Source organism: Mus caroli, unplaced genomic scaffold, assembly GCF_978045245.1.
Source record: "Mus caroli unplaced genomic scaffold, Mus_caroli_1 scaffold_6, whole genome shotgun sequence".
Classification (NCBI taxonomy): Eukaryota; Metazoa; Chordata; class Mammalia; order Rodentia; family Muridae; genus Mus; species Mus caroli.
This window is the reverse complement of record NW_028227261.1, coordinates 59706853-59726356: the sequence shown is the minus strand read 5'-3', so window position 1 is coordinate 59726356 and position 19504 is coordinate 59706853. Positions and strand designations below refer to the sequence as shown.

The window sequence follows — 19504 nt, the reverse complement described above, 5'->3', positions numbered from 1 at the left end:
TTGGACTTGGTGTGTATCAGATGTTATTATATGAGGTTGTATAACAATAGTACAGGGATAAAAGGGGACCCAGACAATATGGAAGAAAGGGAATTCTGACTAACAGCCCAACATGCTTTCTCTTCAGTTCAGTTTTGAATAGCATCAGAACAAACCTGCCTTCTGACATTATTCTGTAATTGGGTTCGATCCTTCTGCCTGAATGTGCACTGTTTTTCTTTCTAACTCATATACTAGATAGAGTCCACATTACTACTACATCCTTTATACTTTTGCTAGTCCTAAATCTCAGGCATTCATTCCCAAAACATTTATTGTCCACACTCATTGCAATGAAATAAAACACCAAAACCTTAAGGACTTGAGTTGAGATGCACAGCATTTACATATTTTTTTTTAAAAAAAGCTAGGTGTGACCATAAGCAAGGAGTCTGCCAACCCAGAACTATAGGGTAGATGGACAGAAAGATCACTGGAGCCTACTTTCTAATAACCTAGCCCCAGGCTCAGGGAGACTCTGCCTCTGAGAATAGGCAAGGGAGTGACAGAGCAGGATACTTGAGGTTGATGTCTTTCTTTGCCGTCTACATCCACCTACAAACACTGGTGCACATGTACCGTGCACACTCTCACACAGATTTAATTAATTAGTGAGTGCCAAGCACTGATACCAATACAAAAAGTGCAGTGATTCCTATATTTGTAGAGCAGCTTTAAAGGGGTGGGGAGAAGCACTTGGTAAAGGGGTGGGGAGAAGCACTTGGTAATATGTTAACAGCAACTGGTATTGTCAGAACAACACTGTTAGAATCACAACCACAGGGAGTTCATTCTTTGGGCTCCAGAAGTTTTTCCTGTAGACACATATTAAGAACTGAATATGTAGTTAATGGTAATTTATGGGTACATGGAAATAATAAAGCGGCCTTTTATCACTCTAGGAAAAAAATTTGCAGATGAGCAATTTACCTAGTAGCAAATTATCCTGTGGTTTCTGGTTCTGACTGTATAGATGAGAAGTATTTCATACCACTACTAGTGTCCAAGTCAATTAAAATGTGCTGTGATTTTAGTGTACCTAACGATGTGTTTGTTGTAATCGGTAGCAGATGTAAGAGTAACCAGACGGGATCCCCAACCTCTGGACATTGCTGATGGGGAGCGAGGCAGAATGAACAGGCCACAAGCAAATGGGGTCAAGGTCTCTACCTGTCAGTCTCTCTTTTCTTCTTTTAAAGAGCTGTGGTAGTTTTGTGGATTTGGAGGGAGGGTCAATCCCATCTGTGCACCAGGCAGTGATGATCTGCCTCAGCCCTACAAAGATATGCAAAGAAAACTCTTCATAGTCCACTAACGTGGGTCTGTGTGAAAATAGGAAGAGGCAAATGCACATATGCAGTTAATGAGGCCGAGGGTGCATTCTGGAAAATTCATACATCTAGCTCCTTCACAGAGGGCCCACAGGAAAAAGTGTGGCATGTTAGAAACAAGAAAGGACACTTGGAGCATGCAGCAAAGGCCTCGTCAATATTAGCTACTATCTTGGTGTACACAATATTATTTCGCTTTCATTTCTTTTGTTTTGTTTTTCTGTTTCTGTTTTGTTTTTATTTTGTTTGTTTTGTTTTTGTCTATCCATGAAATAGACCAACACTTAGTGGAAGGATGGGGAAAGGGACTCGTGAGATGGCTCTCTGAGTAGAGCTCCCAGAAGTTAGGCTAACAACAAGAATTAAAGCCCCTGGACTCAAACAATGGAAGGAGAAAGCTGAGTCCTTAACTTTGTCTCTGACCTCCATACCCACGCTAAATGTGTGTGTGTGTGTGTGTGTATTGTGTGCATTTATATATACATATACCTCTTATTCTCAAATATAATGTGTGTGTGCATGTGTGTGTGTGCATGTGTGTGTGTGTGTACTATGCTATACTAGGGTGTTATCTATAAATAGGAAGAGGCAAATCCATATACACAGTTACACAGTTAATGAGGCTGAGATTCCATTCTGGGAAACATACATATTCATAAAAAACATTGCATATATTTATATTTAAGAATAAATTAGGATGAATGGACAGCTAAATGAAAGAAAGTGGAAATGGCCATGACTACAAGACAACTAAACCTGCAATAATGGAGCTGGCACTTGCATCAAAAGCAACAAAGGCTGAAAGAATATCAGAGCTGCTGTAGACATAGTGTGTGCGTGTTTTAAAATTACTGTATTAGAAAAACACACCTTGAGTGGCCTATTTATTTGTAGGTCAGTCACCTGCACCGAGGGAGTCCTTAAGGTCAAACAGTTTTTCCAGTCTTTCTTTGGCAAGTGAGGAGGAGCTGTGACCTTCTCAAGGTCAGAATGTCAAGGAGGACTAACATTTTAATGGAGGTGCAAATCCTATTATTTGTTTGTTTTTGATTCCTGGCCCCCCATAAGATGACTTATGCATGTTTATGTATTTTGCAAATGACACTGAGAATGACAAAAAGGGAGCCCACATTGGTGCATTAGGTTGGATCATCCTCAGCCTAGTTTTTGCTATGCTGCCCTTGCTACCTGCCTGTCAACCATCCCCCTTTCCACTCTAACCATAGTCTTTGACTTAAGCTCTGAGCCTGCCTTTCCTTTGTAATAGTTGAGCCGTCCTTCTCAGCCTTGCTGCTTGGGGTTACTTGCTGTTTCTGGTTGTATGTTGCTCTCCTACTTCAGTGCCTAGTTCATAGGAGCAGGCCAGGACCCAGACATCCCATGGTTCTCAGGAACAAAATTTTCTTTGCCTTCTGGCAACACTTATCTCTCTGCCATGGGGGCCAGCTGTTTCCTCTTCCCTTTGATGACCTGTACAGTTGAAAAAGAGATGCTGGAGGGTGGGGGTGGAGTGGAAATTTATCTGGACTAAGTAGATACCCTTTTCTCTTTTTTACTTGGTAAGTAAGATGGAGAATAGTTAGAGCTGTCTTTGTCATTGTCTAAAAGAAACAGAACTATGGTTAATCATAATGTTCTTCATGAGAACATTAGTGATTCTATGGTTTCTTATAAAATAAAAGAAAGGCTTCCTTGTGGCCAAGCATGGTGGTATGCACCTGTAATCCCAGAGATAGGAAAGGTGGAGTCAGGAGGATCCGGAATACAAGGACATTCTCAGTTTTTTAGAAAATCTACCACCAGCTTCAAAGAAGAGAGGGAGGAGGGCAGAGGGGAGGAAGAGAAGAAAAGCAATGCTTTAAAAGTAAAAAAGTGGGGTAGATGCATGCATACCAGGATAGATGTAGCTAAACATCATAAAGAATGATTTCATGGGGTTTTTTTTTTGGGGGGGGGTGGTTTTGCTATTTCTTTGTGCAGTTGTTTTTATTCTGAGTGGAAGTGTGAGTGGTTCTTCATTGCTTTGAAGATATGCAGCTTGTATATTATGAAATCGCGCTGGTATCCGAATCTTAACTTGAAAGGACATTAGCATGTGGCATTAGCAGGTTCATTGTATGAGGTCAGTCGGTTCAAAGAAGCTAGAGTGGCCCAGACATCTTTCCAAGGTCACTGTCAAGTGAGAAATGCTTGCCCAACAGCAGGCACACTGTGGATTTGTAACCAGTGACACTGAATCTATCGTGCCTGCTGACTGGTCCCTATGGGGATTCTATATGTGACTGTTGAATCTTCAATAGCTAGCTGGGTATCTTCAAGTTAGTCTCAGAACTGACTGGAACTAACAGGTGACTAGCCAGACAAGTTGGAGAAGTTGCTAATGCTTCAGTGTGTCACAAAATATGCAATTCTATATACTTCCTATGGATATAGACATGAGTATTCTCTACCCTTAGCTCTCATCATCAACAACAGAAAATGCTAATCCAGATCCTGCCCAATGGCTAGTGCAATAGTTATTCTGAAAGTCTTTTCCTCCCTGTATGTGACTAAGATTTAGTCTCACATTGATATAATCTGTTTAGATGGTGGTAATTTAAGATATTTGCATAAATTATTTTCCTGAAATATTCATGCAGAGAAGAAAATGGACGCAGAGACATAACAGGCATGAATACACAGGCAGACAGACAGGGCTCACATTGGTTGTACTATATTTACTGTTCCACTCTGGACTATTACACAACTCTGAACAGGAAACTACATTCTAGTTTTCTAATGAACTGCGTGGTGCCACCAGCCATTCCCTGCTCAGACTGTGGGAAGATAAGTGCTGGTCCAAGGGTTGTTCAGAGTCAGGAAAGAAGCCTCATAAGAGCTTAGCTAGACCTCAGATGCTTGTCAAAAGCCCAGAGCTCAGCCAGACTTAGATGTGTTTGTGTTGTCAGGTACTCAGCTGAGAATTTGCAAGAACTCAGGAAAAGCCAGTGTTTTGTGCTTTCTTGGGATAAAGAGATAGATGACTGGAAGCTCCTGAGCTAATCAAAGCTCACTGTAAGTGACCCATGTCAAGGATCAGCCTTAAACATGCCATAACATGCTAACTTCTGTTGCTTTTTTTTAACACTTTTACTCAGATATGTATACATATTATTTTTATTTACAAAGAAAATAAAATCTTGTGATAAATATTAATCCTCACTATTCCTTAACTGGCTTTCAGATAATCTGTTACTTACTGAAGTGATTAATTTAGTGATTTTTCAATAGGGCCCATTTTTTAGGGGCTTGGTGATATGCTTGTAGCCGTACCTTTCTTCACAATAACTCTTCGAAATAATATTGATGATTTAAACAAATAGAGAAACTGAGGATTGAGCAATGTATGCAGTTTGTCTACTAGAGAAAATAGTACAATTCAGATTAGAACCCATTCAGTTAAAATTTGTATCAAATTCTCTCTCTCTCTCTCTCTCTCTCTCTCTCTCACACACACACACACACACACACACACACACACACACACACATGATATATTTGTTGACTTTATATGCATGGGTATTTTGCCTGCATGAGGGTGTGGATTCTCTGGAACTGGAGTTACAGGCAGTTGAGAGCAGCCATGTGGGCTCTAGGAATTGAATCTATGTCCTTTTGAAGAATAGACAGTGGTCTTAACTGCTGAGTCATCTTTCCAGCCCCGCCAGAAGTATTCTTTAATGTTAATAAAATGTCAGTAATATAAAACTGATATATTAAGGCTTTGAGTATTTTCTTACACTTTGCTTTCTGTTTTCAATTTGTGTACATTTCTTTCTATTTTACTGCTGTTTCTCAAAATTATATCACAGAATCACTTTCTTAATAACCAGTGGTTCTCAAACTTCCTAAGGTTGTGACCCTTTAACACATCTCCTCTTGTTGTAATGACCCCCAACCATAAAATTATTTTGTTGCTACTTCATAACTGTAATTTTGCTGCGATTACAAATTGTAATGTAAATATCTGTAGTTTTGGATGGTCTTGGATGGCCCCTATTAAAGAATCATCTATACCGCAGAGGAGTCAGAACCCACATGTTGAGAATCACTGCATATAACTCTTCCTTTTTCCTGTGTATACTTAACACCAGATAAAGCCAGAGGTAGACTAAGATCTGACCTTTCCTAGTGGGGTGCCTAACAGGTTTGTGGGGCTATCTTGTAGAATCTTTTGCAATGGTCCAGGAGAGAAGTAAGGCCTGAGGACCAAGACTGGGGTCCAGGTTGTCATGAGACTAAAGACAGGGATGCAACACTACTTGTACAGAGCCACTTTGGTACATATACATCAATGACTTCTGCTGAGCCACCAACGGAGTAAATTGCCAGTGTGTCACATCAGTTAAGCACTGGTAGAAGAAGGTCACTGGGAGAGTGTCAGCCCATCGTTTCCTTCTAATATGTGTTCACTGCACACAACCTTAGCAGTGTACACGTGTCTGTCATCTCACAGTTCCGCACCTAAGATGTCCAAGCTGCCCCAACCCCATGGTTTTCCTGCTCTAATGCTCAAATGGCCAAAAGCTGAGACTCCTATTGGAAGGCTCTGGGAAAAATATGCTTTCCCTCCCATCCAAATTCAACAGAGTAGGACTAATATCCTGGTTTCCCTGTGGGCAGCCAGGATTCCTGCTCAGCTTCTAAATGCCTTCCTGCATTCTTAAGCTCATTACCTTCTGCTTATCTCCCCAAAGCCAGTGAGACCATCTCATATTTTGAGCCCTCCTCCTTTCCATTTCTGTCTCCTGCCCTCTGCCCTCTGCCCTCTGCCTTCCTCTTTTTCATCTCTTCATGGGTTCTTCTCCCTTTCTCTTCTGCTTTTCAGTGCCCATGTGATGAATCAGGATAATCACTGCCATTTAAAGTCAGCTGGCTAGTGACAGATTGTTTCTGCCAGTTTTTTTACAGCTGAGTATAGATCAGTGTTTCCACAATCAGAAGACGGAGGTCTTTGTAATTCTTCCTCCCATGCCGTGGTGGTCCATTTGTCTTCGTTCCCTATGTCTTGGTGGGTTTTAAGCAGAGTAAAGTGTCTGCTTGTCTGGATGCCCACAGTTACTGGTCCTCCCAGGCTTCTATTTGATTCTATTCTCTAGTCCCTCTCTTCCCCTCCCCCGAACCGCCCCCCCCATGTCCTCTACAGAATTTTGTTTGATCTCCCTCACCAACTGCCTTCTTTACTGACTGATGAAGCAGTGTTTGGGAGACCCCCATTGTATTCCTAAAGGCGTCCATTTAATTCCCCTGAGTGATACCCCTCATTGAGCTCCAGCGACCTAGAATTTCTCTGCCTTGTCTTTGACAGTTTTTCAGGAACCCTTAGAGAAATGTTTCCTACAGTACTTCTGTAACAAACATAGATAATAATCTTTATTCCTCTAACAACTTGGAAGGAAAGTATAAATAAATTGCTGTTATTGCTAAATTGCTAGTCCTTATCTGAAACAGACTTGAAATTTTGGAATTTTAGACTATTTGAATGTATCTAATGTGACATTTTGGAGATAGCACCCAAGTTCGAAGTTGAACTTCATCTAGGTTTTATGAATACTCTATATACATAGCCTGAAGGTAATTTCATACAATATTCACAATAATTTTTTTCATCGAACAGGTTTGTGGTGGGAAGCCCATTTTACACAGAGCCAAATGAAATAAAATGTGCACACCATCACAGATCTCCCATGGACCTTACATTTGACTGTCTCACCTCAGCATTCAAAACAGGCACATGCATATTTATAAGTACTCTTTCCACTTGTGCTTCCTTTCAGCTTCCTCTTATCAATGGGATCAGTCAGCCCTCAGCTGAACCATATAGCTCTTTTGGCCTGGCCCAGCTTTTGAAGCTAGTATAAATGTACACACAGACATACACACACACGCACACACACACACACACACACACAAACAAACAGGTGGCATCTCTGGCAATCCTAGGCATTCACCTTTCACAGCAATTCCTTCTAAGTCTTCTTCATCCACTTGAGTGGTCCACATGGCAGACATTCCATAGACAGTACAGTCTTGGACTGATTTTGCCAGGGCAGAACTGAGGGAATGAAGTGGGCTTAGTTACAGCTGCCTCTCTGTTGTCTCCATGTGAATATGAGGTGAAATGTCAGGGCTGCCAAGCTTCCAGCCACAGTGTTTCTTTGCTTCGGGGGGGGAAATGTCTCTCATTGAGTCTCACTTCAGCTCCAGCCCTGGAATCAGTATGAAAGGCTGCAGGAGGCTGCTGTGGGGCTGTGCTTGCTGCATCTCTTGTGATGTGCCATACTGCATGCAACAAACCTCTTCTAGGACTCCTTTCTAAGAAGGATGTTGTCTCTTTGAAGGACCACCTTGTTTTCCCTCTCAGAAGAGCTATCTGTGTTTTACGGGTCCTCTTTTTGCTGCAGCTACTGTCAAGCTCAAGAGTTAAAGTTTAAGCCATTGATTATTTTAGTTATAGTTTCTAGAGGTTCCCCTCTATAAAGTGTTCCTTTGCTGTGGAGGCACTAGAAATTTACAGAAAAGGCCATGGGATCATTTTGCTCAAACACTAATGGCTTTGGAAGTTCTTATGTATATTTACTAATTATTAAAAATTACATACAACTATGTCATATTCTTGTATGTCTTCATGTTTTTAGTAATTGAGAAAGATATCAGAATGAGCTATATTATCCAGATTATAATATAAAACCTAAGTTATCTAATGACTATAGATAAGGAAATGCCCCTGCTATACAAAATGGACCTCACACCCTTTTTGCCTTACACATTATCTGGATGTGGTCTTATACACCCACCTGTGGGTCATCCATGCAGAGGATCATGGCCTGATCCACTTCCAATTACTTTCTGAGGGAAGGGAACTTACTCCCAGCTCCAGAAGGGAGCCCTAAGGTACAGCACAGTCAGCTGTCCTGTCAGATAAAGAGCAAATGGGGAGCAAGTTTTCATATATCAGCAGGGATCACAACCCAGGCCTCTGCATTGCTGTGCTGTAGGTGGCTCAGCCTGAGTATTCACTGGAGGTGGCCTGGGATAAGGTTGCATCTATTTTGTCCTGCCACATCGAGTGACTTATCTTTATTTACACAAGGACTTTCGTGAGTTTCTGGAATCTGTTTGAACCCCAGTCTCATAAGAATCACTCCTAGGATCAGGAAGGGCAAGAGTGAGGACTTAGGAATTAGGGACATCAAGTAAATTCCTCAACATGTCTAATGACTTCCTTTTTCTTTGAATCTGTGAAGCAAATATTCTCTCATCCCTGATCATTTTTAAATATTCAAGCAGTAAATGTCTAACTATTGTTATACAAGGTTCAGACATCAGGAGAAAGAATGGTATAGAAATAATCTTTATGTACTATGTGGAAGCATTATGAGCTGTCAAAAAAAAACTTATGGCCAATGAGCTCAGGCAGGATTTGAAGGCAGGACACTGGCAGAAAGAGATAGAATTCTGGGAAATAGTCAGGTGGGAGAGATTTGCCCAAAGGCTGGGACAGAATAATAAACCCCAAGGAGAGGTAGACTAGTTTAAATGGGTTAATTGAGTTATGAGCTAGCAGAAAGGAGCCAAAGCTTTTGGCATAGGCATTTGTTTATATATAAGAAGTCTCAGAGACATTATTTCGAGGAACAAAGAGGCAAGGTGCAAAAGCCCTCAGTTATAGAATGGTATTGGGGGTCAGGGAGCTTTGAGTTGCCACTAGCTCAGACAGTAGCATCGTGCCTACTTTTTCACATTGTTGGTTTGGAAAGAGAGGTCCCAGAATTCCTTTCTGCTCAGAGACATAATTCTTACCTGGTGGCTCAGTTATCAGCCAAGAGGAAGCCAACAGCTAATATGGATGAAAGATTCAGAACCGTGGGAGCATGGCATGTTTTATGGGGAAACCAAGAGTAGATACTGGAGGGGTTTGTGGGGGCCATTCCAGGAAGGCATATATGCACAGACTTCATTCTCTCTCTAGTGCCAAGGTAACAAGGAAAAGTTGACCAGAGTATTTTATTTGGTGGGGTTCTGAGAGTGGAGGATTATTTTGTTTTTGTTTTTGAGACAGAGTCTGACTGTGTGGTCCTAGTTAGACTGAATTCACTAGTTAAGTCAAACTAACCTTGAATTCTTAATTCTTATGCCTCAGTTTATCTTCCTGGTGCTAGGCTTTACCAGGGTGTGACATGATCATGTTTGGAAAGAAGAATAATTATACTAGCTGCACTGCAGAGAACAGTTAGAAATGGGCTCTCTCAATGAGCAGGTAAGGCATGATTAAGGAAGCAAAGATCATAGAAGACAAAAGCAGATAGCGTTTAAAAGGTTTAAGAAACTAAATGAAGGAGAAAGCAAGAAAGAAAATTATGTCTATGCCCTGCAATAGAATGTCCTGTCTGGAGAGAGTAACCAAATAAGGCTTGAAATGAAGGCCAAGGACTTCAAGTGCTATATAGAATAGGTAGGGAGAAAGTGGGCAGCCATGTCTAGTCCCTGATTTTAGTGGGATTGCTTCGAGTTTCTCTCCATTTAGTTTGATGTTGGCTACTTGTGTGCTGTATATTGCTTTTATAATGTTTAGGTATGGGCCTTGACTTCCTGATCTTTCCAAGACTTTTATCATGAAGGTGTGTTGGATTATATCAAATGCTTTCTCAGCATCTGATGAGATGATCATGTGGTTTTTGTCTTTCGAGGATTTTATTGAGTATTTTTGCATCGATATTTATAAGAGAAATTCGTCTGAAGTTCTCTTTCTTTGTTGGATCTTTGTGTGGTTTAGGTATCAGAGTAATTGTGGCTTGCTTCATAGAATGAATTGGGTAGAATACCTTGTATTTATATTTTGTGGAATAGTTTGAGGAGAGTTGGCATTTATGAAATTCTTGGGCAAATGGATATATCTGGAGGATATCATTCTTAGTTTGGAAACCCAATCACAAAAGAAGTCATTAGATATGCACTCACTGATGAGTGGATATTAGCCCAGAAACTTAGAATACCCAAGATACAATTTGCAAAACACAAGAAAATCAAGAAGAAGGAAGACCAATGTGTGGATACTTCATTCCTCCTTAGAATAGGGAACAAAATAACCATGAAAGGAGTTACAGAGACCAAGTTTGGAGCTAGGAAGAAAGGATGGACTATCCAGAAACTACCTGCACCCAGGGATCCATCCCATAATCAGCCACCAAGCACAGACAATATTGCATATGCCAGCAAGATTTTGCTGAAGGGACCCTGATATAGCTGTCTCATATGAGACTATTCCAGTGCCTACAAATACAGAAGTAGGTGCTCACAGTCATCAATAGGATTGAACACAGGGCCCCCAGTGGAGAAGCTAGAGAAAGCACCCAAGGAGCTTAAGGGGTCTGCAACCCTATAGGTGGAACAATAATATGAACCAACCAGTACCCCCAGAGCTCATGTCTCTAGCTGCATATGTAGCAGAAGATGGCCTAGTCAGCCATCATTGGGAAGAGAGTCCCCTTGGTATTGCAAATTTTATATGCCCCAGTACAGGGGAACGCCAGGGCCAAGAAGTAGGAGTGGGTGGGTAGGGGAGCAGGGCGGGGGGAGGGGGTATAGGGTACTTTCGGAATAGCATTTAAAATGTAAATAAAGAAAATATCTAATAAAAAAAAGAAAGGAAGGAAGGCCAAGGGTGTTTGGCAGACCACTCACCTCAGCCTTATTGCTTACTACACATTCACACCTGCTGTAGCTCAAGACATCTCAGACCATATCACCCATATTACATAAATAAATTGCATATTGTGAAAATATAACGTGAGGGCAAGTGAGGTGGTTCATTGAATTAGCACATTTGCTGCCTAGTCTAACAAATGGAGTTAGACCCTCAGGGCCCTACATGGGAAAGAAGACAATCAGAAGTTGTCCTTGAATACAGATAAACCACAGGCACACACCCGCATAGATAGATCTATCAATTTCTCTTCTTCTAAAGTGAAACGGAGCTAAGATCGGTTTCTCATTTGATGCCCATAAGCTTGAAGACGAAATCAGCCTGTACCCTCTCTAAAGATATCATACGAATCCTGACGCAGAGATATGAAAGGATGCTGTGAACACGCTGACTGTACCACACTAAGTGTCTGTTCACTTAGTGTGCAATCTCTGCAATCTCTGAGAAACTGACCTGGGCATATGCTCCTAATTGATTTTAATCAGATTCCTTTGCAAACCATCGATTCTACATCATCTCACAGTAGGTATAACGTCTGTAGGAGGCATATTATTTACCCTCAATAACCCTTCATTACTATCACATTAAGTTCTCACAGAAGCTGAATTCACAGGCATCTTATAGTTATATGCCAACTATTCACATTTTTTATTTCATATAAGCCACAGAAGATATTTATAGCACATTTAATCACATTTAATTTCATGTCAAAACTATCAAATATAATCTTATGAGAGGTTTGTTTGTTTACTTGTTTTTAATTTTGGTTTGGTTTGGTTCAATCTGAGGACAAATAATTTTTTGGCATAGGGGAGGGATATCTTTTTCCCAAGTTTGAAGTATAAAGAATTTAGTAAACCTTCCACCATGTTTACCTCACAAAAACAAGGGATTTGCATATGAACTTGTTGCACCCAGAAAGCAAGTCTGAGCATGCTCAGTCCATGGAAGCTATCTCAGTGAATGTCAGCTGCATTGGTCCCTTATCCTTCTCTTTTCCTCCTCTATAGGTCACTGGATTGACGCTGTCTCAGGACCTTGATGATCTTGCCATCCTCTACCTGGCCACTGTTCAAGCCATTGCTGTAAGATACTTTAATGAAATTTCAAAAGCAAAGCAAAACAAAATGTAACTTTGTGCTATCCACATGTTCTGAGCCACAAGATCTCTGAAAGGCACCACAAGGCTTTTGTGGCAGTTTCTTAATTAGAAGAGAGGTTGCCACAAGTGTTGTTTGCCTGTCCAGACAGCAGTGATGACAAGGATTCTCATCTGCTTTCATGATAGACTAACAAAAGTAGAAGCCAATGGAAAGAGAAGTCTTTGAGCATCAATGCTCGTCATTTATCTCATGTCTTCTAAATTCAATACAAGCAAAGAGGCAAATTCTACGAACATGTGCGGTTGGAAAGCTGCTAATAAGAATGTTTGCTTTCATATAATACATAATATTGGCTCGCTTTATAAAAGACTTCATTATAAGTTTGCCTTAAATTTAAAGCCTTCTTAGAAACATTTTGGTTTGGGGTAGGGATTTAACCCTCCAGGTAGGGATTTACATGGTGGGTTGGAATGACTAAGGCAAGAGGGGAGAATTTGAATCTGAAATTTGAGAGGCTCTTAAAGTGAGATCCAAAATGAAAACTCAACCCTAGAATCTCGGGTGTTGCCTAAGGAGTCTTCTTGTGCTGCACAGATGGGCTTCCAGGGGTTCTGATGCCTTAACATCACACAGAAGTCAGCATGCACACCTGGACTAGAACGTGCATCCACGGGGGTGGGACATGACATTTAGCATCTTACAGTAGGCCTATAACCCACAAATAAACCAGTGGTTGGGTGAATTTTAGAAGGAGAAAAAAAACCCTTAGAAAGGAAAATAAGTAAATTTACTAAATTTTGATTTAAACTGTTATTCATCATTAAACCCATGGTTCATTATTATGATTTAGATTTATTTATATGTATATAACTATGGCTATGACTATGTATGCCACACGTGATGAAACCAGGAGAAGTTGTTGGACATAGGAGATATAGTGAAAGGTGGTGTGAGCTGCACAGTGTGGGTACTGGGAATTGAACTCATGTCTTCTGTCAGATCAATGAATGTTCTTAACAACTGAGCCATCATTCCAGCTTATTAATAATCACTATTATTATTGTTTGTAGCCATTCTTCGGCTACTTCATGGGTTCTTTATTCCTCCACCTTTTTTCACACCTCTTCTTCCACCCTTTCAAACTCTAACACTAGAAAGAAGATAATAAAAGATAAGGGGAAAGGGGTGATGTTTTAATTAGGGGCATTGAGTTCTTTGGGGCAAGTTTAATCTTCACCATCAGGATATCTAATTATTTCCTCCTCCTCTTCCTCCTCCTCCTCTTTCTCCTCCTCCTCCTTCTCCTCCTCCTCCTCCTCTTCTTCTTCTTCTTCTTCTTCTTCTTCTTCTTCTTCTTCTTCTTCTTCTTCTTCTTCTTCTTCCTTGACCAGTTCAATGAAACCAGTCAAACTGCATTCTACATGGAAACTACAAGCAAACAAACAAAGGTGGAGGCAAACAAATACCTAAACAATTCTACATCTGTCAACATAGAGAACATGAATAGAAGATGAAATCTGAAACATGTCAATATTAGTAAAGATATACAGTTATCCTGTTTTAAAATGAAGAACATTGCCATGATACTACTAAAGCAGAATAGAGTTTGGAGTTATTTATTATACTCCAGACTCTGTACTAAATACCTATGCTATCACCTGATTTAACAGTATGACGCTGCTATTATGTTCCTCAGTCCACTGAATAGATTTTCTCAAGCCTTAGTGTGTCCTAAATCAACCTGCTCAGTGCCATGTCTTTGTATATGGCAGGGCAGTGATGAGAGCCCATCATCATGGTTTATAAAAGAAAACTTAAGATATTTAAAAAGAATTGGGGAAATTTAAATTTTGATTTGTGAATATAATTGTATGCAGGTGCTTGCAATTGGCTCAGTCACTTGCATTGAAATGAACAGTTCTGGAAATCAAGAGATGTACAATGCTTACACCTTGTGAGCAAATACTAAGAAGTGGACATGAAAGACAAAGCTAAACAGGAGAGGCCAAGAATTTGACCCTATAGTGGTAAGGACTGTGATCCTTAAGAGGACTCCAACTCTGTGCCAGGCACCAGAGTCCCTTGCTTGTCCTGGCCTTAAGATGGCAGCCCTGTAAACCAAGGAACTTGTCTTTACACTTGAGATGAGGGCACTCTGTTTCCCAGGGTCTTACAGCAAGTGCACACTAGTTAGAATGAGAACCTGTGTCCATCTCAACCCCAGTTCCTGCTCTCTCTACTTTGTTGGTGTGGTTTTCTTAGATCTTTTCATAAGAGCTACATGAGTGAAATAAGTTTTCAGGCAGTCCCAAAGCAGCTTTTACTTATCACATATCAGAAAAGATCATTCGCTTGGCCTGGAATCTTTTTCACAGGGTCCTTCCCCTGGTAAGAACATTGCAGCATGAAGGCCAGTAATACAAAAGAAGATTAAACTCAGTAATGCATGCAGGAGAGGAGGGAGAAAGAGCCAGCTATGTTTTCTCAAGTAACACAGTTGGGAAATCAATCTTATGTTTAATGGGCCATACATACATTTAAAGCGATCCTATTTTTTCTGTCTATTGTCTTAATGACCTTTATAATTCCATGCAGGGAAGACATTTTAAGACAGATTTCCTGATAAAGCTTTATTATAGAGTCAATTAAATTTGGGAGGGGTTCCATCTGTTTGAAAAAGTATCTGAATGTACTGATTTTCTAGACAAAAATGTGCATTTTAATGAAGCATTTTGATAACAGATATTTTCCTATAATGTTCATCTTGGAAAAAAAAGTTCCCTTCCTCCTGAATATTGCTTTAGCACCTATTTGTTATTGGTAAGTTAAACAGTTTCCTCTCTATTGTAATATCCATGGTTGGCACTCTGTAGCCATGGAATGAAATTAAAGAAAGAAAAGTTAGCTCAGGACTATGGGAAAACCCTCCATGCAGTAAAATTCTCTCTTGCTTGGCTTCTTTGAAAGACCTGTCAGCCACTTGGTTCGTCCACAGCTTGTCTGTCTGTCGTTCTCTTTTCAGAATAGACCCTTTAAAACTACTATTTGCATTTGAAGTCTCTTAATTTGCATTTGGTTCTGTGTCCCCTTGGAATCGCCTAATTTTAATTTAAATTTCACCATGAAAACATTTTTTCCAGAAAGGTGAGCACAGAAGCATTTTTGCACAAAGCCCTTTGCTGGGCATTTCAAGAGGGTGGATGGATCGTCACGCAGTAGAGTCTGGGACACTAAAGGAAAGGCCCTGCAAAGAGCTGCCAGAGTGGGAAATGAGAGACAGGCTGTCACAGCACTGAAGGGAGTGCCTCTTGTTCATGTCCTTGCTTTCCTTTCCCAGTAATGTGCTTCGCAATGACCCCAGTCATAGACCTGCTAATCACATGGTCCAAGTGGGTTAACATTCTTCAGTTTTCTAGTTTGTCTTAAAATTAGAGATGACATTGACATGTACAGCAGAGTGCCCATTGAGCCTCCTAGCCAGAAGAGCTCTTTTGTAAGCACTTCCAAGTGCCAGGAGTTGGGAGCTTCTAAGGGACCCACTACTGTGTCATGCCATGTCGCAGGCCACACCTTTGATTTCTTTTCATTTACCATTTTTAGCAATCCACATCCAACCGAGTGACTATGAAATCATTTATTCCATTAGTAAATGAGAATTGAATCTTGGGTTGGGTAGAACAAATACGTGAACTGCCCATCAGATGAGGTAGGGCTTCTTAACGTCAATCAAAGCTCATGCCTTCAGCTGCGTAGATGTCAATCTTTAGATCACAGCAACTGAGAACCAGCAGTCCTCTAATAATTCATGAGGGACTTATGGACATCTATTGTCCTTCTGATGTATAAGTTCCATTCTGTGTCTGCCTTTTTTTTCTGGAGTTCATGACTTCCCCAAAACTAAAGAAAGAACATCTAGAGAGAATGGATAGTTTTCACTAGGAAAGGAAGCGCCTTGTATGCTGCATGTTTCATCTTTTAACACAATACAACCATAGGTATTTTTTGAAGGCCAGAGTTTTACTAAATTCGTATTTCACCTGATTCCTGGGCAACTTCAACAAATTCTTAAGACTTCTTTGTTGTAACTGGTGTACCTTTTGTTCTTGGCTGCCCAAGTGCCTCATTATTTATTATAAACCAATGGGGCTGTCCTTTCCTTTTGCCCCAAATTACCCTCTGGCTCCTCCCTTCTTTGGAGGGACTCCCATGGCCAGGGAAGATGACCCTGGAGGCACCCTTATCAAGGGAGCACTTCCCTTACCTAGATCCCACCCCCCCAGGGCCTGAAACTAGGTCAGTATGCTATGGAGTTCCCAAACCTTGTTTTTCACCTGGGCCAACCATCTCATTCTTCTTGCCCTCAGCATACATCAGATACCAACTTCCCAGTAACACTTGCACTTTTACTAAAATCTGTTATATTGGCTCATTTCTCTTCTCCATCCCTGTCTCTCCATGGTTGCTTCACTATGCATTGAAATGCTGGGCCATCTGGATCAGTAGCCTGTTATGTTCCCTGACCTCCTCCCACATCTACCCAGAAGTTCACTCCCATCCTCACACCTACAGTATTGCCATCTCCCCAAACCCCCAGGCTCTAAACACTCAAAGACCTCTCTGTCCACTAAAAATATTCTCCTTTTTTTCTTCAGAGCCACTTCTTCTTTTTTTGTTTGTTTTGTTGTTGTTGTTTTGTTTTTCAAGACAGGGTTTCTCTGTATAGCCCTGGCTGTCCTTGAACTCACTCTGTAGACCAGACTGGCCTCAAACTCAGAAATCTGCCTGCCTCTGCCTCCCAAGTGCTGGGATAAAAGTGTGCACCACTACTGTCCGGCTCAGAACCAATTCTTAACATCACCCTAACTGACTTCTTAATGCTACATCATAGTTTAGCTTTTTAAAAAAAAAATACCAGGGGCTGGAGAGATGTCTCAGTGGTTAAGAGCACCAACTGCTCTTCCAGAGGTCCTGAGTTCAATTCCCAGCAACCACATGGTAGCTCACAACCAACCATCTACGGGCAGGGCGGTGGTGGTGCACATCTTTAATCCCAGCACTTGGGAGGCAGAGGCAGGTGAATTTCTGAGTTCGAGGCCAGCCTGGTCTACAAAGTGAGTTCCAGGACCGCCAGGGCTATACAGAGAAACCCTGTCTCAAAACAAACAAACAAACAAAAATACCATATCCTCAAATAAATTAGGAATTTTGAGCTTCTAGGTTTTGAACATCCCCCCAAAATTATGGACTCAGCTACTTAAATAGCCAAACCCAAACTACAAATATCCATTAGGATTCACCTTAATGGCTTTAAGGTAGTACAAACCATAGCAAAGTTACTGAGTAAGTAGTAAACTCAGCAAATTGGGAATGGAGATTACTCATTTCCAGAAGATAGTACAGACATTACAGCAGAAGGCTTGAATAAAGCCCTGAGCCAACCATAGTGTGTGCCCTCTATATCACCCCAGCTCACAATTTGAACACAATTAAAACAGTTTTAGTTTTCTTACTCTTTTGTTAGCCAAAGGCTTTACATCTTTTCATAGTTCTGTTTCTGAAGATTGTTATTTTTATTTTTTTGCTCTCTCTCTCTCTCTCTTCGTGAGTGTGTGTATGTGTGTGTGTGACTTTTCTAATGAAAATATTGTCAGTTCAAATTTAGTGAATGAAGACCACCCCACGTGTGAGCCCATGGGAAGGCCCTCATAGAGGGCCTGAGCCACAATTGACTCTCATCACAGTACATTTGAATGTACTGTGTTAAAATGAGACGTGATACTTAAGGCTCTGAGAACATTGCAGAAGAGTGGATGGAAAAGTTGTAAGAGCCAGAGAATCAGGGTGTTTGCTAGAAGACCATGTCTCCTAAGAATGTCAGAAGCTACATGCATAAAATCTCAGTGACATAACTGACTGCCCAAACATGAACACCAATAGACATGCTAGAGTGGATAAGGAAAGAACCACATGCTTCAGTCCTACACAAAGAACTACAGATGATTAAGTAATGCTGGGAGCAGGAGAAACAGTCTTACATAAGAAAGAGCACATCAAATAGTTATTCAATACCAAATGGTTAGTCCTGAAACACGCATCATACAGACTGATCAGATTGTGTGTGTGTGTGTGTATTACATCACACATACACACATATGTGTGTAAGAAAAATTAATAAAAGACTATTAATTTGAAAGATAGGGAGGGGTATATCAGGAGGCTTGAAGGGAAAAATGATGTAATTTTATTATAATCCCATACAAAATTAAAACAATATAAAAAGTAAACACATGAGCTCTGATAACAGCCCAACTGTTTTACTCCATGTCATATTAATCCTGAGAGAAGCAAAAGGAGCATTCAGGGTTTGGGAGTCATGCAGGACCAAGGTAGAATTCCGAGTGTGAGCCAGCTGTGTGATCACAGCTTGAGTGTGTGATCACAGGCATGGCCCCTGAGCCTCAAATCTCTAGGAGGGTAATGCAGAGTGCTCGGTGCCAGGCCAAGCACATGCCAAATATGAGAGTTGCTGATGGCGTGCCTTCACTGCCACCCTAATGTTTTCTTCTGCTTTCTCCTTTAAGTTTGGGACTCGCTTCATCATTGAAACCATGGAGGCAGCAGGGCACTCTCTCAGTACCCTCTTCTTATGTGGAGGCCTAAGCAAGAATCCGCTTTTTGTGCAAATGCATGCTGACATCACTGGTAAGCATCAGGGCAGGGATATAGGGCTGGCGGAAAACCTTGGGTTGTCAGCAGAGGTGAAAGGTAAAGGCAGGCTGAGGATAGGGAACCATTGGTGGTGACTCAAGTTATCAGGTAATGGTGCAATCTGTGTCTTCATGATGGAAAAAAGCACTCTCAGATATGTGCAGTTACTAAACAAGACACCAAAGTTGGCAAGGACAGATCTTAATTCAAGGAGCATTTACCCATTTTTTTTGAGTACTTCTGAACCAAGCATTATGTGGGGAATGTTGAAGACAAACAAATGAATAAAACATGACCTGAGCTCCATGAAGCTCAAGGACTCCCCAGAAAGGCAGAAAGCAAACAGACATAATAAATACACTGTGTGAGAAGAGCCCTGAGTGGGAAGAGCATAATGTGCACTTCGCTCAGTTTTGGATCTTATAGCACAGGGCAAGTGATCAGGCTCTCTGAAGAAGGAACCCAGGTCCCAAATGCTGTGGACAAGATCTAGCATGGGCCTGTAATTCCAAGGTGACCCAAATGCTGAGATTCCATCTCAGTGCCCAAGGGTTCTGGTTGTAAAGTCATGCGTTAAG

At 41.0% G+C, this 19504-nt stretch overlaps 1 protein-coding gene across 7 annotated transcripts in view; it reads left to right on the top strand.

The window, feature by feature from the left end:
* Fggy (FGGY carbohydrate kinase domain containing) overlaps window positions 1-19504 on the top strand; it is a 369309-nt gene that overhangs the window by 266744 nt on the left and 83061 nt on the right. For all 7 annotated transcript variants that reach the window (XM_085839183.1, XM_085839184.1, XM_085839180.1 and 4 more), the window contains 2 exons: window positions 12126-12200; window positions 18800-18920. In XM_085839183.1, the coding sequence (XP_085695309.1) occupies window positions 12126-12200; window positions 18800-18920 (196 nt within the window). The remainder of the gene's footprint in view (window positions 1-12125; window positions 12201-18799; window positions 18921-19504) is intronic.